Raw genomic sequence first — 17,074 nt, 5'->3', positions numbered from 1 at the left:
AACTGGGCCTTAGTGAAAAGAATCTGTATAAAAAAGTTTCAGGTAGCGCTATCGATGTCAACAAAAAAGTCGATGATACCTAGAGATATATTAGAGATACCTCGTATACCAGAGGGAATTTTATTTCTCATTATCGGCGACTAAAACTTAAAATACCTGGTTAATAATAGGAAATGAGAATAGCGCCAAAGACATTTTGCTGGTTTGTGTTTCATTAAAAACTAAAAGCGCCGGCTAGTCTTCGGTTCAGGTTAGAGCTTCCAAACAAGATGTTAGACCGCTCTGAAGATATTCTACAAAATCAAAACCGTTCTCCTTGCGCCTTTAGACATGTAGATATCTAAGAAAACATTGATCAGTTAAATATCAATGGCGAAATATAAGAATGGATCCTTACATTTCGGACTATTAAATTCGTGTTAAAGTTTTTTAATTACCATAACGTTTTCTTTGCGTAACTGAACTCACGCATAATCATTTTGTATAATTTTTCTTTCTAGCGGAAGTTATTATTATTACCATTTCCTACTGGTTAGAAACAGTATGCCTATTTAACCGCAAAATCGTAATTGAATTACGCTATTTTGTAATCGTGTTCCCAATAACATTATAAATCATTTAAAACACATTTTTCGAGCCTAAAATACCATAAATAAACCAATGACTCAAGTTTTTATATAGGTACTCACCACTGAGCAGTGAATAGTTGTAGACAGTAAATGAAAATGAAAGTATATCACGTGATATTTCTGGTGTATTTGGTGCAAAAATTTGAATATAGCAACGGAAAACAGTAAGTGCATATTTTATTATTATTTTTATTTCATGGGAATGGGAATTATGGGAATTTCTAAAGACATGAATAAATCCAGAAAACCGATTGTGTCTTAAACGAATAAATCAGAAAATATTTCTGAAGTATTCACGAAACAAATATCAAATTGACTCTGCACTTCTGTACAAACCGATTATTATCCATTATTGTTATTGAGGGGTGGCGCTTGAATTATTTAGTTTTAAAATAAAATTTTTCTAATATGACATTCTTAAAGCATTTGCTCTATTACACTCTGGTTAACATTGACCAATGAACAATTTAATTCTTACTTTACCTAATAGAGTTTTAAGCTTTAAACTAAGATATACTTATCAGCGTCCCTCAGGTTCTTCAATGTTGATTGCACGAAAGTTTAAAAGTTCATTGTTCATAAGGCTTGATCCCCTAAGTCTTCTTCCTTACCCAGTCTTGTCAAAAGGTTGGCCTCGACATTGACATGGTTATAGAGTCTTTATTTATGACTCTTGACTGATTTATTGTCTTGTCTTGAATAGTATCTATGTTCCTCGGTGCTTTGTTTTCTTGCTTTGGATGAGTTACTTGCTTTGTCTGACCATGGATACCATTGGTCCATACAGACTAAAGTATCTACCTATAAAGCTTAAGCTGTATTGTATAGATACTGAGTTGAGTTTCTTCCAATGAACCAGTACATTATTTTCATATTTCAGTCCAAGTTCTTTTCTTTTCAACATGCATTTTCCATCGAAATTTGGCATCTAAGGTAATACTTACAGTATTTTGCTGTGGTTAAGTGTGAAAACAGGTTATCATTTATGCTGACTAATTTATTCTTTTGTTTGTAAAGTTAACGTGAACTATTGCTTCTTCGTTACTCTTTCCTACTTCTAGAATGATAATGTCGACCAAGGTAGCTATGGTATAATTTTCTAGCCCTGGAATAGCACTTGTGTACAGTAATTATAGGACACGTCCTAGTTCGCTTCCTGGTAGTACTAAAGCCTTGATCTAACATCATTCTAATTCTCAAAAATCCCTATTTTTGTCCTCCCCTAACTGTTTCCAGCAGAAAATTTTTGCTACGAGCTTTGAGAAGCTCTTGCCTAGCAATCCTATTCTTCCGATCTAGCTTTTGCCTCCGTTTTCTACTCGAACTAGCAGCTCGAGTACATTACTGGTTATTTTTCTCCTCTTTTCATTTGCTTGTAAGACACATATCATTTCCGATTCCTTCGTGTCTTGGAGGACGATTTTGAAGACATTACAATGCCCTGCACCCGTAACACGCCCCAGCTCATCTTCAAATAAGCCTTTTTCGGCACATAGAAAATATCGTCCCAGAAACAAACAGTCTATCCGACCCCCGATATTTGACACTACATACCATGGTATCCATTGATAGCGACTCGTTTGCGTATTCTCCATTGCAGTTTTCAATGATCGTAAAAAATGTCTTCGTTACCTGCTACAGTCACCACCAATAATAAATTTGTTTCTCAGTTTAGACAAGAGATATGTATATTGATTTTTCTTCATTGATGCAATAGGTAGAGACTAAAGTAATCTAATTGTACGAATCCTCACACTTATAGAGCTAGCTAGGATTTTTTTGGTCTTATATTCTATTTGTTAATCATGTAAGATATAATCCTTTATGGCACTTCCACCTCTCGATGCATTTTATAATTTTTGAGTAAAATATGTTTCAGAAACGAGTCACGCAGTTCTTACCTGTTATACTTGTTGTACAGGTTGTCTAAGTAAACATGGTTTCTTCATATTATTAGCTCCAATTTTTGTATTTGTTAATAGTTAACAAAAAATGATCTTCAACTCTACAGTTTTTGGCTTTGTACAATCTTTGTTTAAATTTTATCCAGTATATTTGACACATCTTGGTTAATTCTCAAACCTTGTGTGTTTTGATAGCCCTGGTATCTTCTACATTGGAGAATGAATTTTAATTTTTAAATTGGTTGAATTTTGTTACTGATTCCTATTAAATCTGTAATACTATAGAGTCTATTTACATCTTCATCTTGTCTAAATGACAACATAAATATGTTTAGCGGCTGCTGACTGTTAAACTCAACTTGAACGATTATTTCAATTCAAGTTTATACCTAATTATCATGAATTTTGTACGGAAAAACATGAATTCGAATAGATTGGCTGATTTTTCAGGTAGAATAGCGACATTTTCATGTGGGATATAGTATATTTTAGGAATGACCCTGATATAGAAAATATTTTCTTCAGAAATTGTGACTGCTGGACTCTTTACCAGGTTACAAAGTTACAGGAAACCAGTAAGATCGAAGAGTAAATAGTGGAGATTAATTTTATGTACAGCACCAGAAATTATATGAGTATCTAATGTTATCAAGCATAATTTATCACCGGAGAGTTTTTCTTCTTTTTTCCATTTTTCCTTTTACTCTCTCAAGGGTATCGGAAAGATATTAATTATCCATTTACCCACTTCCTACATATTTTCCTGCTCTGTGCTAGTATCATCATTTGATCTATTCTCTGTTACCTTTGTTTCCCTATAAGTCTGCTATTCGGTCGTTATGTATTTTTCTTGGTCTGCCCTTTCTACTTCTTACTATAGTTCTTGCTTTCCATATCCTTATTATTATTCAATCTTGTTCCATTCTAATTAAATGTCCAAAGCAGTTTAAGATATTCTTAATCATTTTTTTTTATTGTTTCTTGTTGTAAGTTGTTTCTTATAATTTGGTTTCTTTCTATTTTTCGTAAGTATTTCATCTCGATTGCGTTTACTTTATTATATATTTTTTGTTAACCACGTTTCACTTCCATACGTCAGTGCTAAAACCGTTATTGTATTGTATACGCTCAGTATATATTTGTTGCTAGGCTATATATATATATATATATATATATATATATATATATATATATATATATATATATATATATAGCCTAGCCTATATATATATATTTGTATATGCGTTGAAATATTCTCACTAAAATCTCAAGAATTGTGAACGCCTACGCAAATGAAACAGGAGTTAGACAGTGTGTACCTAAGGAGATTCTGCACGAAGACCTAGCTCGAAGAAAAAGACATATGAGTGAGCTTCGACGTGGTACCTCTATACTACATACTACTACAAATATAGCAACGAGATTTACGAACATAACGAAGGAACTTCAATGGGAAGTCCAGTAGTGGCAAATTTTTTCCTGGAGAAGTTCGTACAAGCCTTAAATAGTGCCCCTTTCAAGCCAAAAATGTGGTTTCGGAATGTTGACGAAACGTTCGTGTGGAGTCACGAACCAGATAAACTTCGGGAATTTCTTACACACATAATAATATCTACCAAAATATGCAATTTACAATAGAGGTCGAGGGCAACAACAAACTGGCACTCCTCGATGTTTTACTGACACGCAAAAAAGGCAACTTGGATTCATTGCTCATAGAAAACCGATTCACATCGTCCGCTATTTACAACGAGACTCAAACCATCACCCGTGTCAAAAATACGTTGCCATTAAAAAATCCATCTGTGAACCACTCGAAGGCACTCGAAACTAAAATTGCTCTAATAGATATTCGGGGTACCAATTAACAAAATCAATGCAAAAGTCAACCAGCAACTATAACATTCCTACCATACATTTCCAGAGAAACAGTCAGAATTGATACTGAGATGCTAGAACCTTCAATAGGTTCAGACTTTTCAGTTTTTAGCATGAGTCTTAAAAAGTCTAATTCAATTGAAATAAATTCTTACTTATTCCCTATCTACCCTTACGGGTGGTATAAAACATGGGATTGAATTTCTTTTTATATCGAGTCTTTCCTCCAAAAGTTTTGCTATTTCTTTCGGTTCTTGTTTGTAGTCTTATCTAATATAGTTTATTCCTTCTCTTGTCAGTTATTGTTGATTTCGTCCAACCAGGTCTTTCCTGGTCTTCTTCTATTTCTCTCATATTGTTCTGCTTCTAATATTCTTCTTATCTGTATGGTTCATTTCTGATGTAGTCTAATAGTGCCAATTTCCCGAAGGACTCTCATTTCCTTTGTTTGTATCTTTTTCCAGCATCTTTAGGTGGTTGTCCATGTTTCGGACCAAGATGTTAGTATGATTATAGCTACTCTTTTATAAATTTTCATTCTTATTTCTTTGGGTATTTCATACCTTTATTGTGTTCATACTGTATTTTTTGAGTGTAGAGTTCGAGATTTTGTCATTACCGTAGCATATTTCTATTTCTTCGCCCATTTTCCACTGCCTTACTTCCTAATTTCTTAAACAGAGTTTGATTTCTATTACAGCCTTATCTAAAATTATTGCGTATAGCAATGGACAATTAAATTCTTAGTTATCTTTTACTTTCGTATAAGTCACTGGTCAGCACCTTGCAACAAGAATCTCATTTTTTCGTTTACTTCCTTTAACTAACTTTGAACTAATTAATGCTTGACCTATGTAGAAATATATTATTATATAGTGCACTTTGTAAGTCGTATAAAAGATCTTTTATGCAATTCACGTCTAAATGAATAAATATTAGAATTTTTGCAATTTGTAGTGAAAAGGACAACCAAATACCAGAAGAGAATACCCTTCATCATATACCGTAAGGCTAGTAACTCACAGTTGCGACTAAAAATATTTGCGATGTTTATTCAAGTGCACATCTAGTTCATAAATGACAAAAATGGTTCTTTAAGCTCTGATTCAGTAATATTGTTCTATCTATATCTGATTTCTATCCATCAGAAAGATCAACGACATATTAAGGGCAGAAAATCTGTATGAAAAGAAAAAAAGCCAACCGATCCTTCACATGTAACGTTTTGCTTAAAATACACTATACAGTTTTCACGCACTTAAACACTGTAGACGAGAAATGGGTCTTATTTGATAGTCCAAAAAAAAGCAGTGATTCTGTCCAAGAGAATTCAAAAAAAGTACTGAAAAGCCCCAAAAAGTTTATGTGTGTTTTATAGAGTATACGTTAAAATTCTTTTTGAAGTGAACAAACCTGAACAAACCATTAATTCAGATCCTAATTGTGAACATTGAAACCAGTGAACCAATCTTCAACCAAAAAGTATCCGGCGATTGTCAAAAGAAAACGCGTTATTCTACTACACGATAATGCAAGACAGTGCATACTTTGTAAGATGCATTCATGAGTTGGAGTATGAGGTATTGCCTTACCCACCATAGTCGCCTGAAATCGATTTCCATTTATTTCAATAGTCAAATAATTTTCTTAATGGCAAAATTTAAGAATTTGAATGATGTTCAAAATACCGATCGAGATACTTATTCTATAGCCAATTGATTTTTATCAGCTTGGCATTAACAATTAACAAAATTTTGTTGATATAAAATGTGATCACATTATTACTTCCTGGTCCCCCTTGGTACGAAGGTTGCTACTTAGGTTTACAGATAATAACAAATATGTATAACTGCATATGGCTTAATTGTTTTTCAAAATATCTTCCATTAAGACCAATAAGCTTTAGAATACGTTTGAACTAATTGTCGAACCATTGTTCCATTTCAGTTGGTGTACCTCAAAAACATGTGAACGCATCAACCGCTTCTTCAGATGTATAGAAACGTAGACCTCTCAATTTATTTTTAATCTGCGGTAATAAAAAGAAATCATGGGGTACCAAACAAGGGCTTTACAGCGGATTACCCATCAATTCGATGTTTTGACTTCTCAAAAACGTTTTTGTTTGAACTGATGTGTGAGAGTTCGCATTGTCGTGGTAAAGAATAATTCGTCTTCTGCAATTGATTGCCCTGAATTTTTAGAAAATTTCTGGCAAAAAAATCCTGGTGACCTTTCTACGTTGCTCTAATGGAACGGTGGCGACATATCCAAGGGGTTCATATGCATAGATCTTCGCCTGTCAAGATCTTCTCGACGTCTTTTGGAGAACCTCGATTGAATTTTTTCAACACTTCTTTGCACCAATTGACACGAGCTATTTTTGAGCGATTGTCAAAATATGCGGTATTCAAAGCGATTAAATATTTTTGAACAGCTAGATGTTCATGTAATATTGAATGTGTGCAAGTGGAACTAATGACCAAGAATTCCTCAATCTCACGGTATGTCAAATGAAGATATCAATACCAGTCACGCACAGTATCGATGTTTTTTGACACAATAGCCGATTTTGGATTTAATTTCATTTTTTGAACTAGTATCTGTAAACAACTCAAATAGCACTCGTACGAGTACGTCCACCAAATGTCAAACTCTTTGATGGCAATGTCATATTTGACATATTCACAAAAGTGTTGCCATATCTTAAAATTTAATTAGCAACCCTTATACTACAGCTTTTATTATATGCTTAAATGAAATCATTGATTTTTTTTCAGTGTTCACATCAAAATCCACGTACCGCATATAATTCACAAACACAACGATAAGCATAAGGTAATAGTACATAAAAAACCTCATGTAGTTGAAGGTGGAAAAAAACAAGTTGTTATTCATAAACACAATCATGAACACAGCCACAAGCATGATCATAAACATATCGAACAGCATAAACCGGATCATTATGACGAGAAACATCATCAAAAAGGGACACATGACAAGCCATTCAGTGCACACAAAGCTCTCATCATTAAAGACAATAGTCTTAATAGCCAGATTGAAAAGTTAGATGATCGGAAAGTACAAAATACTCTGAAATCTTCAAACCGTAATCAATTAAAATCGTCCTTAAAAACGGAACATATCGAAATCACTGAAATAAATCCACTCGCTACTAAACCTGGAGACAAAATAAACATTAGAGGAAGTTACAGGGTGCAAGAAAGTGATCCTTACGATGTTACTACATCGTCATATCATGAGTACAATTCGCCTTTCACAAAAGAAATCGCGAAAACATTGACAAATTATAAAGAATATTTTGAAGAACCTTATGAAAATTATAAATTAGATGAAGATAAAGAAGATAATGATATTCAATTAGACAATTATAGAAATTATGGAGAGGAGCGTTCGAAACAAGTAATTTTATACAAAAGTAATGATAAAAAAAGTACCAGTAGTTATTAAGAAGAATATAAACAAAAAAATCTATTTTGTGTTTTATTTTTCTTCACTCCATCTAACGAACTTTGAAAAACCTTCGAATTTATGATTTATACATCAGTTGAAACAAAGAATAAACCACAAATATGAATGGAAGACTTATTCAATAGTTTAATTTAAGGTGACTCAACTGTATTTATATTAGTCTAAGATCCCACTTCTTGATCTTGCAGGTATCTGTTTTTTTGATGAAATCAATTTTAAAGGAATCTTGAGGATGATGGAATGGATTGAGGATAGGTTGCCTTGTAAAAATTGTCTTGTCTTAAGGCCGATTGGCACATCTCCTTTGAACACATCTCGCAATTTACCAAACGAAGCCCATCTTAGTGTCGTTCCTCGAGACAGTTCTGTTGTTTGGTTGTCTCTAGTAATTTTAGAAATTACTAGAAAATTAGCCGCAATTACCTGTAATTAATTTTAATATCATTAATATACTAATATGACTTGCAGCTATATGTTTTTTTAGTCAATCTTACAGCATTTGAAAGAAAATTGTGTCACAAATCAAAATAAAAATGGTTGCCAGCTCGTAGTCGGCCGCAGCATTAGGGTTGCCAAGTGTAATGTGTATAGATTAGTTTTTACTCAAAACTAAATAATTATTACCCACGGTTACCCTACCTTGTTGATTACCCACCGTTTTACCCGCAGCCACTGAAATTACCCACCGATTGGCAATCCTGCTACTAATCCACTTCCCTCTCCAGCCCAGCTTTCTGTATTCAACGCGCAGCAGCAGCGCAGCATTTAATCGCGGTGAGTACGTCATTCTATTCTTGTATCTCACTGCTAAGCAACGAAAGTAACTTCGTGTATTTCCGTATTATCGTCAAATAAAACTGAAAAATGAAGTAAGCCAAATATTGCGTCCGTATCCACTTCTGCGAAGAGCTATGTCGATACTGCTGAGACAACTGAGGGAAGCCATAAACCAAAATATAGGAAATATAACCATAAGTATGTAGATTTTGGTTTTTCTTATATTGAAATGAATAATGAAGAATGCCCACAATGTGCTGTTTTCATAAAAGTTTTGGCTGTTGAATGTATACTGCCTAGCAAACTAAAACGATATTTAGAAACTGTACACCCAAAAATGATTGGGAAACTAAGAGAGTTTTTTCAAAGAAGACAAACTGAGGCAGTAAAACAGAAGTCTTCTTTTTCTAAGCATTTCAAAGCTAACGGTGATGCTCTTTTAGCTTCATACAGAGTGGTACATCGCATTGCAAGATGCAAAAAACCTCACACAATTGCGGAATAGCTGATTTTACCTGCTGCTGTTGACGTGGCAAAGATAATGATCAGTGAGGATGCAGGGAAACATATCTGAGGATATTATCAATCAACTTATATAAATAGTTCGAGAGGTAAAGAGTTCGGAATTCAATTAGACAATGCAACTGATGGTCACAAAAACGCTCATTTGATTTGCAACATTAATGAAAAACAGTTGTTAGAAGACTTATTGTTTGGTAAGGAAATTGAAGAAGGCACCTCTGGTACAAAATTGATTGATATTGTTGACGGTTTTATTGCAGAGAATAATATGAACTGGGAAAACTGTTTTGAGGTGTGTACTGATGGAGGCCGGTCAATGTCAAGCCACTACCAAAGCCTACAATCTCGCATTCAAGCAAAAGCCCCAAATACTGTTTGAACACACTGTATTATACACCGTGAAGCTCTGGCAGTGGGAAAATTCAGCCCAGAGTTAAGTTCAGCTTTAAAAACCGTGATACAAGTAGTAAACTTAATCAAAACCAGGCGAATGAAGGTTCGTTTTTTTTTCTAAATTATGTGATGAACTCAGAAACGAAATCCACATGTTTCTGAATAAAGAAAATAATTTTCTTGCTGATAAGATTATTGATGAAAGTTTTCTTCTTAAACTGGCGTTCCTGACAGATATTTTTGAACGTTTGAAGATTCTTAACAAATCTTTGCAGGGGATCAATACAGATTTTTTTCAAAAGTTTAGTAAAGTTGAAGCATTCAAGAAGAAACTCATGCTTTGGGAAAAAAGTTTGAAGAAAGGAGATGGTTCGAGGTTTTCATTTTTGAACCAGCTCCTACAAGAAAACAATTTAACCCTGAAAAAAAGAAATGAAAAAAAATGTTCTCTAAGCACTTTTCTAAATTGTCGGCTTATTTTGAAGACTACCTACCAAAAGATGAAATCAAAGCGCAGCAATGGGTAAACAACCTTTTTCAAACTGAAATGCCTGAACACTTCAGTAATGAAGAAGCAGAACAGCTGATCGACATATAACGGACTTGTCACTGAAATCAAAATTTCAGTCCCAATCCCTGTTTCAGTTTTGAATTGGTATTGAAACTGAATTTCCAGTGTTGAGCCAGAAGGCTTTGCGTGCTGTTATTCTGTTTGCCAGTTCTTACCTTTGCGAGTATGTTTTTTCTGCTGTTGCAGTGATGAAATCCAAGTAGGTATAGAGCAAAGCTTAACTTTGAAAAAAGAAATTCGAATGGCTCTATCAAAATTTACTCCCAGTGACAATGAAAAAAGACAAACAAGTGCATTTGAAACAAAAACATAGGAACTCATATTAATTTCTATAATTTTTTGCAAGCTGGCACTATATAAGAGCAGGGCTGCGACATTAGAATTAATACAGCAAAAGGTAGCAGATTATTCAGAATACAATAGGAAAAGTACCATTTTAAAGCAAATAATTTAAAACTGGCCCAAATATTAGATGGCTGAGAAATTGAAGATCAGAAAATTTCCTGCGATATTCTTTAGCAGCAGTTAGTTCCACCATTACCATTACAGAACCCATAAACAAAAATAATGTTGGCATATTCTGTGGTCAAAAACAGATGTGGCATTGTGAAGGAAAGTAACAAAAACCCTACCAAGCTGATACATTAGTACGTAAAATAGATAGACAGAAGAAATATATATTCATGTTCACATGGATAACGGTTGATAGGACAATAATGGAAATTAATATGCAAAATCAAGGTAAGTCAAACGGTCAGCCCCAATCTTGATTTTAAAACTTTTTAAAGTTGCTCGTTATTTTTATTTGGTATAGTTGATACAATGTATTACGATATTATCTTAACTGACCTGGCAAACGTTTTCGGCCATATGAATTATATCTAGGAAATATTTTTCTAGATCAATAGAAATAACTACTTCACAATAAGTTTGTAGGGATGTACTTATAATCGAAAGCGTTGTAGACAATGGAAGTTTGGTTTATTAAGGTTAATAAATTATTCTTTATTAGAGTAACAAATATATTTCAAATTACAATGCTTGATAGCTATGTAAACATCAAGAATAATTATTCATATTTTCACTATTAATTCTGCGAAAACATGCCACATAAAATTGTCCAATAACCAGCACAATATTCGTGGTCTTATATCTTGCTATGGTCCCTTCAGGTCTTGCTGGCATTGCTGACAGTACATATAACATATAAATAAATCAAGTTAAATTACTTATTGGTGAAACACTGTGACTTAATATTCGTTTGCTTACCTTTCACAATAGTAGAACATGTATATTTATCAAACATATACACCTCGTTTCTGATTTCTGATTTGAGTCAAAACTATTTGCAAAAAATGTAAAGTACAATATGTACAGGTACGATAATAGCAATTGTTAGCGGCAGATATAAACACGTGTTTATTTACAGGTGACTACAAAATGTCTTTTCAGTTATTAATAAATTGTGAATAAATAATTATTATACTGGAAATTAATGATAAATTTACGATGAGCGTAAAATTAACATAAGAGCTGTACAGAAAAAATAAATGGCCGCAAACTGTATAGTGAGTTAGACAGACTCGGTCCTCATCCCTACTCCTTGTTGTTTGCTGGATGAGACGTGAGAACGGGCGGGGATAACTGATCGATTTATAGTTGATCAGTTATCGACCGATGAGAGTGGAATATCAAATTAAATTGAGAATAAAAACATAATTAAAGGGAATAAAAATTATAAATTTTCAATAAGAATGTAAGAGGATGTATTGATATCTAGATAGCCTAGACCAGTTCCATGCATAAACAAAATGTTGCGTTACCATAGCAACGAACAATAACTTATTAGAAGTGTCAGTGTAAAGCCATAATCAAGTTCCTGTATTTAAAAGGGTCAAGAGGTAAGCAGATTTACGAAGATATGCTTAATACTCTTGGTGAACAATGTTAGTCGTATGCGACCGTGAAAAATTGGACTGCAAGCTTTAAAAGAGGTAAATTTTCTATTGAAGATGATGACCGATCGGGAAGGCCAGTTTCTGTGTCAGTCCCCGAAAATATCGATGCAGTTCATGACATGATTTTATCAGACCGTCTAATTGGGCTAAAACGGACATCTGAAGCATTGAATATTTCATACGAACGCGTTCATCATATAGTTACGTCAATTTGGATATGAGAAAAATTGCTGCAAAATGGATCCCCAAATGTTTAAATATTTACCAAAAGCGTTCAAGGATAGAAGCATCGAGTTCGATCTGTGCTCGATTTGAAAACGATGTAGACTTCTTAAATCGAATTGTTGCTATGGATGAGACTTGGGTACATTTCTACGGTCCAGAAACAAAGCAACAATCGATGGAATGGCGACACTCTGGTTCTCCAAGACCCAAAAACTTTCATGTCCAAAAATCTGCTGGAAAAGTTATTGCTTCAGCTTTTTGGGGAAAAAATTGAATAGAAAAGACGCGGATAGGTATCCAAAGGTGTTTTTCTTTCGCAGGACAACGCTCCTGCACACAAATCTCATGCTGCTATGCAAAAAATTCATGAATTAGGGTTTGAATTACTAGAACGCCCTCCTTATTCATCAGATTTGGCAATTGAAAAAAAGTTTAAAAGGTCGTAAATTTTCTTCCAACGAGGAGGTAAAAGCTGTGGTGGTCTGGTTTGCAGAGCAAGAAGAAACATTTTTTTTGAGACGTTGCAGGTCCTCTGTTATAAATGTATCCAATTAAGAGGAGAATATGTAGATTAAAATTTTCTTTGGTTCTATAGTAGGCTAAGAATTTTTCAATATATCCTCGTATGTTTCCATAACTGATTTCACATCCGTTTATTATACCCACCTATATTTTTGTAAGACTAGGTATACATATTGGAACTAAAAAAATCTTTTCAGTCATTGTAATCAACTTTGAAATACAGGAAACAAAATATCACATTCTGAGCTTGGTTTTTGTTTTTAATTAAAAAATTTATTCTTACATTCCGTTTGAATAATCATACTCTGTTTATTCAAACAAAAAAACGTCATTTTATTAAACTTAAACATAAAACTACAAAAAAATCAAAGTATCTCATTCTAAGCAATTAATAAAAATACCTGTACATCTATTTATTTGAAAAAATCACTAAAAGTAATAAACTCATAATCTAAAATTAAAATATCAAAACATAACATCCTGAGGAACTTTTAAAAATTATAAATATGATGATTTAGAGACAAGGTGGTGGTTCATCTGGATTAGGGATCACGACCACAAGTAGTTTATGTATCAGACTTGTCGTTCGTCGTTTCTTTTAAATGTTTTGTGGTTTCTGTATTGAATATAATCTTAGAAAACTTTTTATAAAAAATCAGTTTAAAATAACTGATTTTTTTTTATTAAGAGACCTAAAATCAAGACAAACCATTACGTTTACACTATAGAAATAAAATACATAAATGTTTGAAGAGATTGTAAAAGAAATGAAGTCAAGATTTTTTAATATGTTGAACAGTATATTTATTAATAACAATGAAATTAAAAACAATGAAATTTGTTATTCTCACAGAAATATCTGAAGATAATCGAGAGATAAATACTGAGAACTATACTCGGACCAAATATTACAGGAGATGAAGGAAGAAGTTTAACCCTTAACTGCATCGCTACTGACAACTGTTGGCTTGTGTAAGAATTTCATTGTGTTGTATGGCTGAGACAACAAGTACCTATTAGAAGATAATATAAAATTTTACCATTTATTTCTATGACAGAAAATTTATAACCTTAAATGTGCACAATTATGTATGTTATGATGTACCGATTTTTTTGAAGTACTTTTAAGAGTAATTTCTGCTGTGTAAAATCATAAAAGTGAATATCAAAAATTATTTTTCTGGTATTTGAGGTATGTAGTTTAGTTGTATTTATTTAGTTTTACCGTTTGTTATCAAGAAATTTCTAAAAATTAAAGGATGGAAACAAGCCCTAGGAGAGAAAGATGTGTGTCGCTTATCAGATATGTCTTAGAGGAGTGAAGATGAATTATCGCAATTCATGAACGGTTCAGATTATGAAATGATTGAACTTTCAGATGAAGTTTTATTTGAAAAAATTGGTGAAGTCCAAAATCGAATAGAAGATTACACTTCAAAGGTTCCGGCTGACTTGTCTAGCACTTCAAAAATTTCAAATTGTCTTCCTAGCACTTCAAAAGTTACAGCTGACGTTCCTAGCACGTCAAAAATTACTGCATCAAAAATTTCTGCAAAACAAAAATCCAATATTCCTCAAAATCACATTTTACTCTAAAATTAAAAAACCAACAATGAATAGAAAGAAAGCATTAGAGGTGCAAATTCGTTGGAGAAAAGAATCTTTGATAATTTTAGACGATAATAAAAAATTTAAAGGAAATTCAAATATTCCGAATGATTTGTTACAGTTACAGCATCCATATAATTTTTTCAAATACTTTTTTAAAGATGATTTGATGAACCTAATAGTACAACGGTTTATATTATATTCAGTACAAAAAGACCCTAATAAAAGATCAAAAATTTTGTTAAATTCGCTGTAAAAATACATAGGAATTCTTATATTTTCATCTGTGGCAAATGTTTCGTGCATTAGAGATATCTAGCACCCGATCTTGGGTTTTTGAATAATGCAAATTAAAAAAAAAAGTAACACTGATCCCACACTTCCCCTGCGGTATATCGACAATTTTTTGGGATACCTATAATCAAATGAATAACAATATTAGGGTTTGCTCCCATATCTGTCTCTCCATCAATAATTACGTTTTCTTGTCCTGAGTAGATTTCCAATTGTAAGCGAAACCATTGTTATCACATAAAACAAATAATTTGTAGCCCCATTTTTTGGGTTTTCGAGGATTGTATTGTCGTAACGAATGTCTTATTTTAGTTGTACAAATTTGTTCATCAAATGAAAGACTCTCTCTCACCCATGGGTACACTAGAAAATTTATTATTCACATGGTCTATGATAGGACGCAATTTGAACAGTTTATCTATAGAAGGATCATTAGCTTGTAAATTGTTAGTGTTATCTTTGAAATGAAGAACAGAACAAATAGCTTCACACTTGTTAATTTCCATAGTTGCTTTCTCCATATCGTTACCCAAGATCGGGTGCTAGATATCTCTAATGCACGAAACATTTGCCACAGATGAAAATATAAGAATTCCTATGTATTTTTACAGCGAATTTAACAAAATTTTTGATCTTTTATTAGGGTCTTTTTGTACTGAATATAATATAAACCGTTGTACTATTAGGTTCATCAAATCATCTTTAAAAAAGTATTTGAAAAAATTATATGGATGCTGTAACTGTAACAAATCATTCGGAATATTTGAATTTCCTTTAAATTTTTTATTATCGTCTAAAATTATCAAAGATTCTTTTCTCCAACGAATTTGCACCTCTAATGCTTTCTTTCTATTCATTGTTGGTTTTTTAATTTTAGAGTAAAATGTGATTTTGAGGAATATTGGATTTTTGTTTTGCAGAAATTTTTGATGCAGTAATTTTTGACGTGCTAGGAACGTCAGCTGTAAGTGCTAGGAAGACAATTTGAAATTTTTGAAGTGCTAGACAAGTCAGCCGGAACCTTTGAAGTGTAATCTTCTATTCGATTTTGGACTTCACCAATTTTTTCAAATAAAACTTCATCTGAAAGTTCAATCATTTCATAATCTGAACCGTTCATGAATTGCGATAATTCATCTTCACTCCTCTAAGACATATCTGATAAGCGACACACATCTTTCTCTCCTAGGGCTTGTTTCCATCCTTTAATTTTTAGAAATTTCTTGATAACAAACGGTAAAACTAAATAAATACAACTAAACTACATACCTCAAATACCAGAAAAATAATTTTTGATATTCACTTTTATGATTTTACACAGCAGAAATTACTCTTAAAAGTACTTCAAAAAAATCGGTACATCATAACATACATAATTGTGCACATTTAAGGTTATAAATTTTCTGTCATAGAAATAAATGGTAAAATTTTATATTATCTTCTAATAGGTACTTGTTGTCTCAGCCATACAACACAATGAAATTCTTACACAAGCCAACAGTTGTCAGTAGCGATGCAGTTAAGGGTTAAACTTCTTCCTTCATCTCCTGTAATATTTGGTCCGAGTATAGTTCTCAGTATTTATCTCTCGATTATCTTCAGATATTTCTGTGAGAATAACAAATTTCATTGTTTTTAATTTCATTGTTATTAATAAATATACTGTTCAACATATTAAAAAATCTTGACTTCATTTCTTTTACAATCGCTTCAAACATTTATGTATTTTATTTCTATAGTGTAAACGTAATGGTTTGTCTTGATTTTAGGTCTCTTAATAAAAAAAATCAGTTATTTTAAACTGATTTTTTATAAAAAGTTTTCTAAGGTTATAATCAATACAGAAACCACAAAACATTTAAAAGAAACGACGAACGACAAGTCTGATACATAAACTACTTGTGGTCGTGATCCCTAATCCAGATTAACCACCACCTTGTCTCTAAATCATTCGCGGTAAAACATCCTGAATGGGTTCATAATCAAGTATAAGCATTATAGCTATCTATGGAGGGTAGATGTAAGGAGAACCATCTCTGTGCTACAGAAAGTGTCCATCAAATTCTTTACGTTAGGGAGGCGTTACTATCGGATGTGTGTAAATTTTTAATAAAGCGCTAGAAATTCAAGAATAAGGACAGAGAAAGAAAGAAGTGGTAATTGACACTTTCTTTCTATAAATTCACTTTCATTAACACTCAGGGTTATCTCAAACTAGCTTTTCTATGTTATATTTACAAAATTATTTTGTACTACGTGAATAGTTTAGATTTTGTATACCAATATTTAATTAACGACTTA

The 17,074-nt window shown here is 32.7% G+C and overlaps 1 protein-coding gene across 1 annotated transcript; it reads left to right on the top strand.

Moving 5' to 3' along the window:
- The first annotated feature begins 707 nt into the window (after positions 1-707).
- On the top strand, positions 708-7,882 carry LOC130441218 (high-affinity zinc uptake system protein ZnuA-like). The gene is made up of 2 exons (XM_056774793.1): positions 708-793; positions 7,192-7,882. The coding sequence occupies exons 1-2, from the start codon at positions 720-722 to the stop codon at positions 7,880-7,882; spliced, it is 765 nt and encodes a 254-aa protein (XP_056630771.1). The 5' UTR covers positions 708-719.
- Positions 7,883-17,074: the final 9,192 nt, after the last annotated feature.

The sequence above is a fragment of the Diorhabda sublineata genome, chromosome 3 (assembly GCF_026230105.1).
Source record: "Diorhabda sublineata isolate icDioSubl1.1 chromosome 3, icDioSubl1.1, whole genome shotgun sequence".
In the NCBI taxonomy this organism is placed as follows: Eukaryota; Metazoa; Arthropoda; class Insecta; order Coleoptera; family Chrysomelidae; genus Diorhabda; species Diorhabda sublineata.
This window is presented reverse-complemented; position numbering and strand designations above follow the sequence as displayed.